The 14,678-nt window shown below is 43.8% G+C and overlaps 1 protein-coding gene across 2 annotated transcripts in view; it reads left to right on the top strand.

Annotated features, from left to right (window-relative positions):
- Positions 1-14,678, top strand: part of cntnap3 (contactin associated protein family member 3) — a 186,863-nt gene that overhangs the window by 29,493 nt on the left and 142,692 nt on the right. For both annotated transcript variants that reach the window (XM_045692517.1, XM_045692516.1), the window contains exon 2: positions 8,962-9,072. In XM_045692517.1, coding sequence (XP_045548473.1) covers positions 8,962-9,072 — 111 coding nt within the window. The remainder of the gene's footprint in view (positions 1-8,961; positions 9,073-14,678) is intronic.

The following is a 14,678-nucleotide window of genomic DNA, read 5'->3' as shown; positions in this document are numbered from 1 at the left end:
GAGGAGAGGGGAGTAGAGAATAGGAGAGGAGAGGGGAGTAGAGAATAGGAGAGGAGAGGGGAGTAGAGAATAGGAGAGGAGAGGTGAGTAGAGAATAGGAGAGGAGAGGTGAGTAGAGAATAGGAGAGGAGAGGTGAGTAGAGAATAGGAGAGGAGAGGGGAGTAGAGAATAGGAGAGGAGAGGTGAGTAGAGAATAGGAGAGGAGAGGTGAGTAGAGAATAGGAGAGGAGAGGGGAGTAGAGAATAGGAGAGGAGAGGTGAGTAGAGAATAGGAGAGGAGAGGGGAGTAGAGAATAGGAGAGGAGAGGGGAGTAGAGAATAGGAGAGGAGAGGGGAGTAGAGAATAGGAGAGGAGAGGTGAGTAGAGAATAGGAGAGGAGAGGTGAGTAGAGAATAGGAGAGGAGAGGTGAGTAGAGAATAGGAGAGGAGAGGGGAGTAGAGAATAGGAGAGGAGAGGTGAGTAGAGAATAGGAGAGGAGAGGGGAGTAGAGAATAGGAGAGGAGAGGGGAGTAGAGAATAGGAGAGGAGAGGTGAGTAGAGAATAGGAGAGGAGAGGTGAGTAGAGAATAGGAGAGGAGAGGTGAGTAGAGAATAGGAGAGGAGAGGGGTAGAGAATAGGAGAGGAGAGGTGAGTAGAGAATAGGAGAGGAGAGGTGGGTAGAGAATAGGAGAGGAGAGGGGAGTAGAGAATAGGAGAGGAGAGGGGAGTAGAGGAGAGAGAATAGGAGAGGAGAGGTGAGTAGAGAATAGGAGAGGAGAGGGGAGTAGAGAATAGGAGAGGAGAGGGGAGTAGAGAATAGGAGAGGAGAGGGGAGTAGAGAATAGGAGAGGAGAGGTGAGTAGAGAATAGGAGAGGAGAGGTGAGTAGAGAATAGGAGAGGAGAGGGGAGTAGAGAATAGGAGAGGAGAGGGGAGTAGAGAGGAAGAGAGGACCCAGCTGGCTGCAGCAATGGTTGAAAACATCTTAGGGTCCGTCCCTAATGGCACCGTATTCTGTTTATAGTGCACTACGTTTGACCCGGGCCTAGTGCACTATAGGGAACAGGGTGTCATTTGGGACAAATCCTTAGTCTCGTTTCTGGGTTATAGAGCATCTTAGTTTATGTTTTTCAAGCAGCATTAGATTGCACATTAATTACTTGCTTGTGTTCACAACAGTCTTGGGAGCTATTAGCATAAGTGAAGTTGCCTGAAGGATTCTAGATGAAATCTGCGTTAGCATGGTCGCACGGCAAAGTGTTGGAGTCAGTGACTGTTCCTAGTGGTGCCTTTGCTCTAGTAATAAACGTGTTTGAACCCAGTCAGGGGAGTGACAGCCTTGCAGCTTTGCCGTCAGCTTGTCTCAACTCTGTGTCTGTGCGTTATTGTAAAGAGAAGTTAAGACTGGCAGACTGACAGATTCAGGATAAAGAGTTTTTAACGGCTACATTGCCACAGCGTCCTCCCTTTGATCATTGTCTTCACTGATTACATTGATCTTGGCTGCAGTCAACCCATGGTGCTATGCTTTTAATGTAAAGCACAAATGAGAGGGTTGATTGTTGTCAGGTCATTTTAGAGATGGGGATAGTTTGTCTGGCTAGCTGAGCATTAGTTATCCAATTGATACATTGTTTTTCTTACTGGCGTAATCAGCTATTGTCTTGCTGCAGTGTTTAACTGGATCAGCAGTGCTGCTCATGGCAACGTCATCTCGCCGAGTGTACTGTTAAATGAAAGTCAACCTCAATGTGACCCACCAGATTCAGAAGCTTGAAAACCCCATTAGAAAAAAGTTTGAAAACCCCATTTTGTTTTATTTCAGTTTTAGTTTTATATAATAACCTTGGGCTGTGAGCACATGTTCATTCAATACCCGTCTGTGACTGCTGCATAACATAGCGCCTCTTCAACACAGCATGTTCCTCTATAGATTGGAGAAGTGGGGCATGATCGATCAATCAATCAAATGTATTTTTAAAGCCCCTTTTACAGTACCAGTCAAAAGTTTGGACAACGCTACTCATTCCAAGGTGTTTCTTTATTTGGACTATTTTCTACATTGTAGAATAATAGTGAAGACATCAAAACTATGAAATAACACATATGGAATCATGTAGTAACCAAAAAAATTGTTTAACAAATGAAAATATATGTTTTCTTCAAAGTAGCCACCCTTTGCCTTGATGAGGGCTAGTTGGAGATCTGAGGTAGTCCACAATTATCTCCTTTGTCTTGATCACGTTGAGGGAGAGGTTGTTATCCTGGCACCACACTCTCTGACCTCCTCCTTATAGGCTGTCTCATTGTTGTCGGTGATCAGGCCTACCACTGTTGTGTCGTCGGAAAACTTAATGATGATGTTGGAGTTGTGCCTGGCCATGCAGTCATGAGTGAACAGGGCGTACAGGAGGGGACTGAGCACGCACCCCTGGTGAGCTCCAGTGTTGAGGATCAGCGTGGCAGATGTGTTGCTACCTACCCTCACCACCTGGGGACGGCCTGTAAGGAAGTCCAGGTTCCAGCTGCAGAGGAAGATGTTTAGTCCCAGGGTCCTTAGCTTAGTGATGAGCTTTGAGGGCACTATGGTGTCGAACGCTGAACTGTAGTCAATAAATAGGTTTCTCACATAGGTGTTCCTTTTGTCCATGCTTCACAGAGTTCAAGTAACAGACATAACTCAACATCAAGTGTTCAGAGGAGACTGCGTGAATCAGGCCTTCATGGTCAAATTGTTACTAAAGGACACCAATAAGAAGAAGAGACTTGCTTGGGCCAAGGAACACGAGCAACGGACATTAGACCGGTGGATATCTGTACTTTGTTCTGATTGGTCCAAATGTGAGATCTTTGGTTCTTTGTGAGACGCAGAGTAGGTGAACGGATGATCTCTGCATTTGTGGTGTGGCGGTGCTTTGCTGGTGACACTGTCGGTAATTTATTTCGAATTCAAGGCACACTTAACCAGCATGGCTACCAAAGCATTCTGCAGTGATACGCAATCCCATCTGGTTTGCCCTTAGTGGACTATCATTTGTTTTTCAACAGGACAATGACCCAACACACCTCCAGGCTGTGTAATGGCTATTTGACCAAGTAGGAGAATGAGGGAGTGCTGCATCAGATGACCTGGCCTCCACAATCACCCGACCTCAACCCAATTGAGATGGCTTGGGATGAGTTGGACCGCAGAGTGAAGGAAAAGCAGCCAACAAGTGCTCAGCACATGTGGGAACTCCTTCACGTCTGTTGGAAAAGCATTCCAGGCGAAGCTGGTTGAGAGAATGCCAAGAGTGTGCAAAGCTGTCATCAAATGCAAAGGCTGGCTACTTTGAAGAAAACATATATTTAGATTTGTTTAACACTTTTTTGGTTACTACATGATTCCATATGTGTTATGTCATAGTTTTGATGTCTTCACTATTATTATACAATGTCGAAAATAGTAAAAATAAAGATTTTTTTTGGACTGGTTCTGTATGTCAGCAGTTGTCACACAGTTCTATACAGATACCCAGTCTAAAACCCCAAATAGCAAGCAATGCAGATAAAAGCACAGTGATTACCAGGAAAAACTCCCTTGAAAGGCAAGAGTATATGAGCATGAAGGCCATATTGTTCTTCAAGACGTTCAAACATTCATAGATGACCAGCAGGGTCAAATAATTAACCACATTGGTTATAGAGGGTGCAACAGTTCAACACCTCAGGAGTAAATGTCAGTTGGCTTTTCATAGTCGAGCATTCAGAGGTTGAGACTGCAGGAGAGAGAGAGAAAGAGAGAGAGAGAGAGAGAGAGTTCAGGGTTCGGTAGCCGCAGGCAGAGAGCGAGTGAAACAGGTCAGGGTTCAGTAGCCACAGACAGAAACAGCATGATGCCCTATGAGGGCTGCACCTATCATACCATCACAATAACTCAATGATTGGATAGTGTTGCTCTGGCGAGCCAGGACTTTCTTTTGGGTAATAGCAGTCAATCACAGATCAGATCAAGCTACAAGGCAGTTTGCAGGCCCTGTAGTACATTACATTATGTAATGCTCACTCACATCCTGGTCTCACATGCTGCGAAGGAAGATACAAGTCATTCAGTTCTTTCTTCTTCAAAAGATAGACACACAGTTTGTCTTCAATAGCCCTAGATGGGACCAAAGTTATTTATCCATATTCTTCATTCACTTAGATCAGACCTAGACTGGACCAAAGTTATTTGTTCATATTCTTGATTCACTTAGGTCATTCACAAAGTTCCTCCATCGAGTTTGGTTCCATATTCAGGCGTATTTCATTAGGAATTAACTTCCGCCATTTTGTATTATTGTAGATCCACCAGTAGATGGGCACATTATCTTTCGGGGCCAATATGAACCACGAAAAACAAGCTCTAGTACGTTTGGTTTATTATTGGGGACACGTCTTTCCCTGTGGAGGTTGGTGCTGCACGTGTTTAACTTTACAGAAGCTTCTAGCTGCTCTACTTCCTGTGGCAGTTGGTGTAAATGTTATAGCATGTGTCCCAAATGGTATCCTATTCCCTATATAGTGCTCTACTTTTGACCAGAGCCTATGGGGCACTATATAGGTAATAGGGTGCCATTTAGGAAGCACCCATAGTCAACTACATTGTGCTAGCTGGCCACAAGCCCAATCTGTCTCTCCCTCTCTCTCAATCTGGCCAATTAATTCCCTGCCAGAGGAACAAGCTAATTAAAACAGGGACTGAAGCACCCCTACAATGTCACTACATGGAGTTAGCACATTAGGTTGGGTGTGCTGCTACAGTTCTGTTCTTCAATCTGTCTGGAGAGCTGAAAGACTATAGGCCCCATAGGTCAATATACTGTGGAACCAAGTTGTGCAGAATGGAACACAAGAACAGAACACTGGTGTTTAGTTTGGATTGAGGATGACTGTTAGTGTTCCATGCCATAGTTCCAGTTCACAAACAAGCATGTTATTGGCCTCATTAGACTATTATTTCTGCTGAATGCAGCATGGTCTGAATGTTTTAATACATCCAAAAGACATACAGTGAATCGTATTGAACTCTGGAGATGAGTGGGAGTGAAGTTATCCTGATGCCTCACTTTACCCTGTCTTCATGTACATATCTACCTCAAATACCTCGTACCTCTGCACATTGATCTGGTCCTCCCTGTATATAGATCTATTCTTGTGTTTTTACTTTGATTCCACTTGTGTTACTATTTTGTTTGTATTTTTAAACTGCATCGTAAACAATAAAGTCTACACCGGTTGTATTTTGCCATTTGACAATTTTGTATTTCTTTGATTTGTCGATGTGCCCTTGAGCGGGGCGCTTGACCCTGGTTGCTCCTGTGGGTCGCTCTGGATGGGAACATCTGCTTAATGACTAAAATGTAAATGTAAATGTAAATGTTGAGCGGCTTCATTGCAGGTGGATTGTATGTTTAATAATTCAATAAAAAAAAAAAAGTACTATTATGTAGCAACATGTTAAGTAGAGAATCTAGCTATTAGAACATATTATGTCTCTAAAAAACAAATAAAGCATTACCTTGGGATGTAAGTACTGTATTTTATTAATTTTTTTACGTGGGATTTCTATGGTTTAGAGAACTGGTGTTAAACTCATTTCACGGAGGGCCGAGTGTCTGCGGGGTTTCGCTCGCCCATGTACTTGATTGATGAATTAAGGTCACTAATTAGTACGGAACTCCCCACACCTGGATGTCTAGGGCTTAATTGAAAGGAAAAACCAAAAACCTGCAGACACTACGCCCTCATTGGAATAAGTTTGACACTGCTGGTTTAGAGCTAGAGAAATTAACTATGGTACCTGTAGGCCTGTTCTGCAAAGGTGGCTCTAACACGAGGAAAGGTGAGTTTATTGTCGAGGTTCAGTGGATGTGAGCCGCACAGGTATTCAGCATTAACCTCCAGTTTCCTCCACCGCACCATGATGTCTGTACATGACTGAACACAGAGTCAGTCAGAGATGTGGCTAAAGGCAGTGAAATGCCTAACTCTGAACACCATAATTTTTGTATTGTTTTTTCAAACTCTCTGTTCTTTCTGTCAAGAGGTTTTCAACGAGTCTCATCTCATTAGTGATGATCAACTCAGCTTTTACTCCTCCGCTCTCTTTTAGGAGTGCACTTCTCACCCTCAAACACTATAATTGAAATGCTTTTCACACTGAATACTCAACAAACAACCTCATGTACACTCATTGAGAGACAGTGATTGTAGGTTGGTCACGATGAGAGTGTGTGCGAACTACTAATGAGAGGTTTGCAAACTGTATGATTAACATAATACAAAAATCCCCATCAAAAGTAGTCAGTTTAGATATTTGTTTTGCATGGGCCTCAGGGGTGCGTGCTGGAGGTATGGAGGTCGTTTTGTGCCAACAAAAAAAGGGAGGGGTAAATATGTGTCCCAAAAAACTTTATTTCTGAGCTTTCTTATCTCTATAGGACAGACACTTCAAAAGCGTATTCCTTGTGATTTCTCCTAGATATAGGACAGACACTTCAAAACCTTATTCATTGTGATTTCTCCTAGATATAGGACAGACGCTTCAAAACTGTATTCATTGTGATTTCTCCTAGATATAGGACAGACTTCAAAACCTTATTCATTGTGATTTCTCCTAGATATAGGACAGACACTTCAAAACCGTATTCCTTGTGAATTCTCCTAGATATGGGACAGACACTTGAAAACTGTATTCCTTGTGATTTCTCCGAGATATAGGACAGACGCTTCAAAACCGTATTCCTTGTGATTTCTCCGAGATCTAGGACAGACACTTCAAACCTTATCCCTTGTGATTTCTCCTAGATATAGGACAGACGCTTTAAAACCGTATTCCTTGTGATTTCTCATAGATATAGGACAGACACTTCAAACCTTATCCCTTGTGATTTCTCATAGATATAGGACAGACACTTCAAACCTTATCCCTTGTGATTTCTCCTAGATATAGGACAGACACTTCAAAACTGTATTCATTGTGATTTCTCCTAGATATAGGACAGACACTTCAAAACCGTATTCCTTGTGAATTCTCCTAGATATAGGACAGACACTTCAAAACCGTATTCCTTGTGAATTCTCCTAGATATGGGACAGACACTTAAAAAACGTATTCCTTGTGATTTCTCCTAGATATAGGACAGACGCTTCAAACCTTATTCCTTGTGAATTCTCCTAGATATAGGACAGATGCTTTAAAACCTTATTCCTTGTGATTTCTCTGAGATATAGGACAGACACTTCAAAATCTTATTCCCTATGATCTCTTCTAGATATAGGACAGACGCTTTAAAACCTTATTCCTCATGACTTCTTTTTGACTGTCTGCTTTGCCATTCATGAATGTGTTCTTTAATGCATTTCTATGGGCTATAGTGGTAAAGGCCAAAATTCAGTATGTTATCAAATAATGTTTTAATAATTTTGGGGGATACCTACAGGGGTCCTACAATTCTAAATAAAATAGCTAAATGATCCATGGTATGACCAATTTTAAAACACGCCTAAAACAAGCATTAAAGCTCATTTGCCCCTAGCACGGTTCTGTAATATTTGTTTCTTATTGTTCTGTTTTTAATATCATAAGAGATAAGCCAACTTTATCTGTGTGTCTGTGTGTGTGTGCATTTGTTTGCTTGTGCATGTAATCACGTACCCCTAGCATGTGTGTGAGCGTTTGGTCATATGCGTACGTGCATGCCAATGTGTATGTGTGTGTGTGGGTTTTTATTGCAATCTAAACCTCCAGTCATAAGTCATAATCCTAAAAGTGTATGGAGCATGAACAGGTCTCTGAGAGTCTCTGGATCTAAACAACATGAGTCACCAGCTTGTTTTATTACTGAGGTGGTTCTAACAGACACAATCACAGATCAGATCAAGCTACAAGGCAGTTTGCAGGCCCTGTAGTACATTACATTATGTAATGCTCACTCACATCCTGGTCTCACATGCTGCGAAGGAAGATACAAGTCATTCAGTTCTTTCTTCTTCAAAAGATAGACACACAGTTTGTCTTCAATAGCCCTAGATGGGACCAAAGTTATTTATCCATATTCTTCATTCACTTAGATCAGACCTAGACTGGACCAAAGTTATTTGTTCATATTCTTGATTCACTTAGGTCATTCACAAAGTTCCTCCATCGAGTTTGGTTCCATATTCAGGCGTATTTCATTAGGAATTAACTTCCGCCATTTTGTATTATTGTAGATCCACCAGTAGATGGGCACATTATCTTTCGGGGCCAATATGAACCACGAAAAACAAGCTCTAGTACGTTTGGTTTATTATTGGGGACACGTGGTTCTAACAGACATAACTGCAATACAATACCCAATCTGACATCGTTAGAGCAAAAATCCTTGATCACATGGGGGCCATGTTAGAGGTGGTCAATGATTCTCTTCTCATCTAGTGAAAGTACTGCAAAGTGCAGCTCCTATTTGAATAGGATGGCGTGGTCCTTAGTGGTAATTCTTGACACATGGGCTTCTTCAATGTGACAAGAACACCCTGATTTTGCAGTGTTTGACTCTTTTGAGTTGATCTCGTATGGTTGAAATATTTTCATAATTTGGTTTATCAATACTTTGGTTTTACAACATATTACAGTTGAGTTCAAGTCACTCTGTAACATGTTTTGTGATATTGTTTTGGTCTTTGTGTTTTGATCTCTTCCAATAAAGCCATAGCACACATTAGTGGTGTTGGAACATAACAGTGATCTGCATTATGTAGTTATTTTACAGTGATGTTATTAGAATGGTGATGACATCCTGTGATGTCACCACAATGGTGTCGATGGTGTTTCTATCGCTGCTGACAATATTGTGTCAACTCACTTTAAGCATGATTCCTCCTTGATAATGTTCTTTGGAGGTACTATGCTGAGTTACTACTAGTCCAGAGCTCAAAGACTAATCCTTTGCTTTGTGTTTCATGTTTGCTTGATAGACAGCTGTGATGGCCCACTGGTGTCCAACCTGCCCCAGTCCTCCTTCAGAAGCTCCTCACAGTTATCCAACAGCCATGGACCCGGCTTCGCTAAAGTCAACAGGAGAGATGGTGAGTACTGGACTTTTGATACATATACTCCTGAAAAAAAAATGGTTCCAAAAAGGTTCTTCAGCTGTCTCCATAGGATAACCTATTTGGTTTCAGGTAGAACCCTTTTGGGTTCCAAGTAGAGCCCTCTGTGGAAAATTGTTCTTCATGGAAGAACCATTTTAGGTTCTAGATAGAAAAAAAGGTGCTAAGAGTGTACCATTCTACTGCAGTAGTTCTGCGGAAACAGGTTGTGTAGTCCCAATGGCTTTTTGCAATGCTTCACACACATTGACCTCATCCATTCCCCATTTCAAGTTGGAGTAAAGGATGGGAAAAATAATAAGGCATTGTTGGGCTTGAGAAAAGAGTCTGATATGGACACTGTATTGATTGTAGTTGTCACGCCCTGACCTGAAAGAGACGGTTTATTTCTCTATTTGGTTAGGTCAGGGTGTGGGGTGGGAGGAGATGGATTCCTGGTCTCTGGAGGAGTTGCGAGAGAGGATAGACTGGACTTGGGGGCAAGTATTGGAGAGATACAGAAGCCTGCCGGGGAAGCACGAGAGGCAGCCCCCAACATGTCTTTGGGGGGGGGGGCACACGGATAGATTGACGGAGTCAGGGTTGAGACCTGAGCCAACTCCCAGTGCTTATCGTGGTGAGCATGTGCCTGCTCTTCGCACTCTCCCTCCAGTGCACCTCCACAGCCCAGTACGTCCTGTGCCTGCTCCTCACACTCTCCCTCCAGTGCGCCTCCACGGCGCAGTATACCCTGTGCCAGCTCTGCGCACCTAGTCTCCAGTGCGTCTCCCCAGTCCGGTGAGACCTGTTCCAGCTCCACGAAAGAAGCCTCCAGTGATGATCTATGGTCCGAAGCCTCCAGTGATGATCTATGGTCCGAAGCCTCCAGTGATGATCCATGGCACGAAGCCTCCAGTGATGATCCATGGCCCGGAGCCTGTAGGGATGATCCATGGCACGAAGCCTCCAGTGATGATCCATGGCCCGGAGCCTGTAGGGATGATCCATGGCACGAAGCCTCCAGTGATGATCCATGGCCCGGAGCCTGTAGAGATGATCCATGGCACGAAGCCTCCAGTGATAATCCATGACCCGGAGCCTCCAGCGACGATCCCCAGTCCAGAGCCTCCAGCGACTGTCCCCAGTCCAGAGCCTCCAGCGACGGTCCCCAGTCCGGAGCCTCCAGCGACGGTCCCCAGCCCGGAGCCTCCAGCGACGCTCCCCAGCCCGGAGCCTCCAGCGACGCTCCCCAGCCCGGAGCCTCCAGCGACGCTCCCCAGCCCGGAGCCTCCAGCGACGCTCCCCAGCCCGGAGCCTCCAGAGACGCTCCCCAGCCCGGAACCTCCAGAGACGCTCCCCAGCCCGGAACCTCCAGAGACGCTCCCCAGCCCGGAACCTCCAGAGGCGCTCCCCAGCCCGGAACCTCCAGAGGCGCTCCCCAGCCCGGAACCTCCAGAGACGCTCCCCAGCCCGGAACCTCCTGAGGCGGCCTGCAGCCCAGAGTCTTCAGCGGCGGCCTGCAGCCCAGAGTCTTCAGCGGCGGTCGGCAGTTCAGAGCCTCCGGCGATGATCCATGGCCCGGAGCCTGTAGAGACGATCTATGGCACGAAGCCTCCAGCGACGATCCATGGCACGAAGCCTCCAGCGACGATCCCCAGTCCGGAGCTTCCAGCGACGGTCCCCAGTCCGGAGCCTCCAGCGACGCTCCCCAGCTCGGAGCCTCCGGCGATGATCCACGGTCTGGTTCCTTCCGGCGACACAGAAGCGGGGGGGATCAGCGGGCTGAGTGGGGGCTACGCCCCAAACCAGAGCCACCGCCAAGAATAGATGCCCACCCGGACCCTCCCCTATAGGTTCAGGTTTGCAGCCGGGAGTCGGCACCTTTGGGGGGGGGTACTGTCACACCCTGACCTGAGAGAGACGGTTTATTTCTCTATTTGGTTAGGTCAGGGTGTGGGGTGGGCATTCTATGTTTTGTATTTCTTTGTTTGGGCCGAGTATGGTTCCTAATCAGATGCAGCTGTCTATCGTTGTCTCTGATTAGGAATCATACTTAGGCAGCCTTTTCCCACCTGTGTTTGTGGGTGGTTGTTTTCAGTTTAGTTTTCTGTACCTGACAGAACTGTGCGCTTTCGTTTTCCCTTTGTTATTTTTTCTTCGAGTGTTTGTTTGATTCAAATAAAAAATCATGAACACGTGCCACGTTGCATCTTGGTCCCCTCTCTATGACGAGCGTTACAGTAGTATCCCCCACTGTTAATGCGAGACTGTGTTCCAGCCGTACACTGTGGTGTTGAGGCTCAGCTGTTCATTGCGGAGAGGGAGAAAAGGGTTGGGTTCCCCACAGGACTGTGCATAAAGAACATCGAAGGCAGGTTTCAGCAGCAGTAGCGCAGGATCCAGATGATTTACTTTGAGAGAGAGAGAGATGCTGTTGTTACCACATCCCTTCAGAGTAGCGTACCCAGCTGGTCACCTACTGTAGGTAGATATTGGAGTACTACATCACAAGCTCCAATGCAAGGTCGCCCACCCTTACCATCTGAATGGCGATTCATCCAAACAACAAAAATCAAGAGGGGATTGGATGGTATGCTGGATGCTGATATAGGGTTTGCTTGTCTTGCTTACAGGGGGAAATGCTATCATGGTGGTTCTTTGTGTGAATGTTTTAAAACGGGTAGGGTTTATCTATTTTGTTTCTAGTTTGAAAGCAGAAAATCATTTGGGAAAAGCAGGGATTTTTAGCAGCCACATAAGAGGGTCTGTGTGAATGATTTTTTTGGACTGTGAGACCAAAGCAAACTAAGCTTGTTGGATGCTGCTTCCGTGCTGTCTTTGATGGCTGTAGCAGTAAGCACACAGGGTTGGTTTTTCACTATTCCCATCTGAATTGATCTGGGTGGATCGATAGGTGTCTAAAACTCTATGGTATCATCGGTTTGGTATATTTCCCTGTGTTTGATCATGATGAAGTAGTGTCAGTCAGGTTACTTGTTTTAGATATCAGTTAATGTCTGCACCAGAGGTAGAAGATTGCTTAAAACCCTTTACACATGTGGAATTGGCCTATATGGATTGGGCTAAATTAAAAAAAAATCTTACAGAAGAAATATGAAAAGCATATGCATAACCATGGTAGCAATTAAAAGGGAACAGTTTGGAGATTATGGGGAAATTACTAGACCAAGTATGAGGACACAACAGTTCACTTGACACAAGACTGAATCCAAACATTACACTGTTGATTTTGTGTGTTTTACATTTACTGTAAATGGTTATCAACCATTTATTGGTTGATAATGAAATCTTAAAATACTCTGGATACATTCGGTAACATGATAAGAATATTCCTAGAAAATGTAGCGTATGTGCAACATATGACAAAAAAAGTACAAGGGTTTGAGTCAAAGGACTAACGGGTGTCTCCAAGTGGTCCCACACCTCTCCACAGTGTTCACAGTTCCTAAGTAATTTCAATGCACTTTTATGACTCAAAGAAGATTCTTCAACTACTGTATAAGGTGTTTTTTCTTTTAGCTCTTCTAGCTGTGCCATTGACAAACTAGAGCAAACACAATTGTAGTTGTTTTGGTTGGAACACAGCCCTGCATCACACAATTACTGTTGTTGTTTACGCAATCCAAAAATGGTCCCATATAAAACGCAATCGGGGTGAGGCGAGCATCATTTGAAAGCTTGTTCTGTTGCCAACATGACTAGCTAAGATATAAAATATGATATTACAGTGTTAGGCTTTCACAAGGCAATTCAGAGAAACAGATCATTTTGGTGCGCATATAATTAAGTAATGAGTGCATTCAGGTGTGTGTGCCTCAGCAACATTCTCTCTTAATTTAAAGCTTTTCCCTCACTCAGACAACATCAAATTTGCAAAAATTGCCCAATTAGCAGGAGGGATTGGGCTAACTTCTTGTCATGCAAGGTGCTCAAGTTCAGAACGGCTGTCAGTCAAAACCCATACAGAGTTGTGAAGTACAGAGCCAGAGCTCAGAGGTCATGTATAGCATGTTACTGTACAGCCACTGCATACCAATTTAGCCATTTATCACTGACCAAATCAGACATTTTCAACCTGTATACGGGTACGAGTGTATAGGATTAAATTACATTACAATCAGAAATCACCATAATTGAAACCAGATTTCTGGCTGTAATGATGTAATTGCAACCAGCTTTGCTCTATGGGTGAACATTTCTAGTGATGGAGTACAGAACTGTAATCGGTTGTTTACAGGACATTGCAAAGATGCCTCTCAATAACCTCTCTTCTATTTGACCTTTGACTGTTTTCAAGCTCACTCTGTCCTTTCTGTGAATGGAGGAGAACCTAACAACATGTCATCCCAGAGGGTTGAAACGGTGATGCTGCATAATTTATCCTACGAAGACGAGAATACAGTGACTCTCAAATTGCTTTTTTTTACATGGCAGGGCACGAGACGACATAATCCCAGCTGTTCTAAGAAGAAATCAATGAATAAATGAATGAATCCATCTAATTTACATATCTGCCTGCACATGTTAACACTAAGCATCCTCTAGCTAGTGTTTCTCAGAGGATATTCACATAACTGATTCAATTTACTGACAAAATGAACAGTGGTAACTATCAAAAGCTTTAATACAGATGTAGAATCTTAACTTGATCACTCTTTTAAGCTTCTAAAGATAGTCATTTCCACTTTGAAATTTCAGACTTGATTTGCCCTATCGAAAAATGTATCAACCACTACAAAAATGTTAATTAATTATAATCCACATAGTAATTCACATTTGCTGTTGCTGGATTATTTTCCTGCTGTAGCAAACTGGTTCAAATTAAGATCTGTTCAGTCCTGCTGGTATTATATCTTCTCACCAGGCTTGTTTATTGAGAATGGTATTTCGTGATCTGACAACTAAGTTGATTGAAATAGTGAATTAAATATTCCCGTTCACCGATTGTAGTCAGAAAGCAGCAACATGAGAACAGGTGATACAGGTGGTGATATGATTCTATACAATGTATAGTCAGTAAGGTCATTGTATAAGAACATATCAAAATGGCACATTGTCTGATCCTTGCAAATTATATTGTTTGTCCTCAGATTGTCCGCAGAGTTGGATGGTCATCCACAGAGATCCTATTATGTAATTCTATGGGTTCACCCATAGATCCTATTAAATTACTTAATTAAGAATTCGAATTGCTAATTCTATGGGTTCACCCCTCTAGTCAGTCCGGAATTAGAATGCTTTTCAGACCCCACCATTCTACACATTCTATCTAAACATGCTGTGATCAGATATGTGACCATGTCCATGTAATCCAATGTGGAGAAACATGAAAGACCCATTGAGATCCAGTCAAGATCTGGTTAAACCACCTGCCTAGGGGTACAAGGATGCATTATGGAAGACCAGGTTTTGAACCATTATGGTAGGCCAGATTCTGAAGCATTATGGTAGGCCAGGTTCTGAAGCATTATGGTATCCCGGGTTGTGAAGCATTATGGTAGGCCGGGTTGTGAAGCATTATGGTAGGCCGGGTTGTGAAGCATTACGGTAGGCCGGGTTGTGAAGCATTACGGTAGGCCGGG

Source organism: Salmo salar, chromosome ssa13 (genome assembly GCF_905237065.1).
Source record: "Salmo salar chromosome ssa13, Ssal_v3.1, whole genome shotgun sequence".
NCBI lineage: Eukaryota > Metazoa > Chordata > Actinopteri > Salmoniformes > Salmonidae > Salmo > Salmo salar.
Note: the sequence above shows the minus strand (reverse complement) of the source record. Positions and strands in the feature narration are given on the sequence as shown.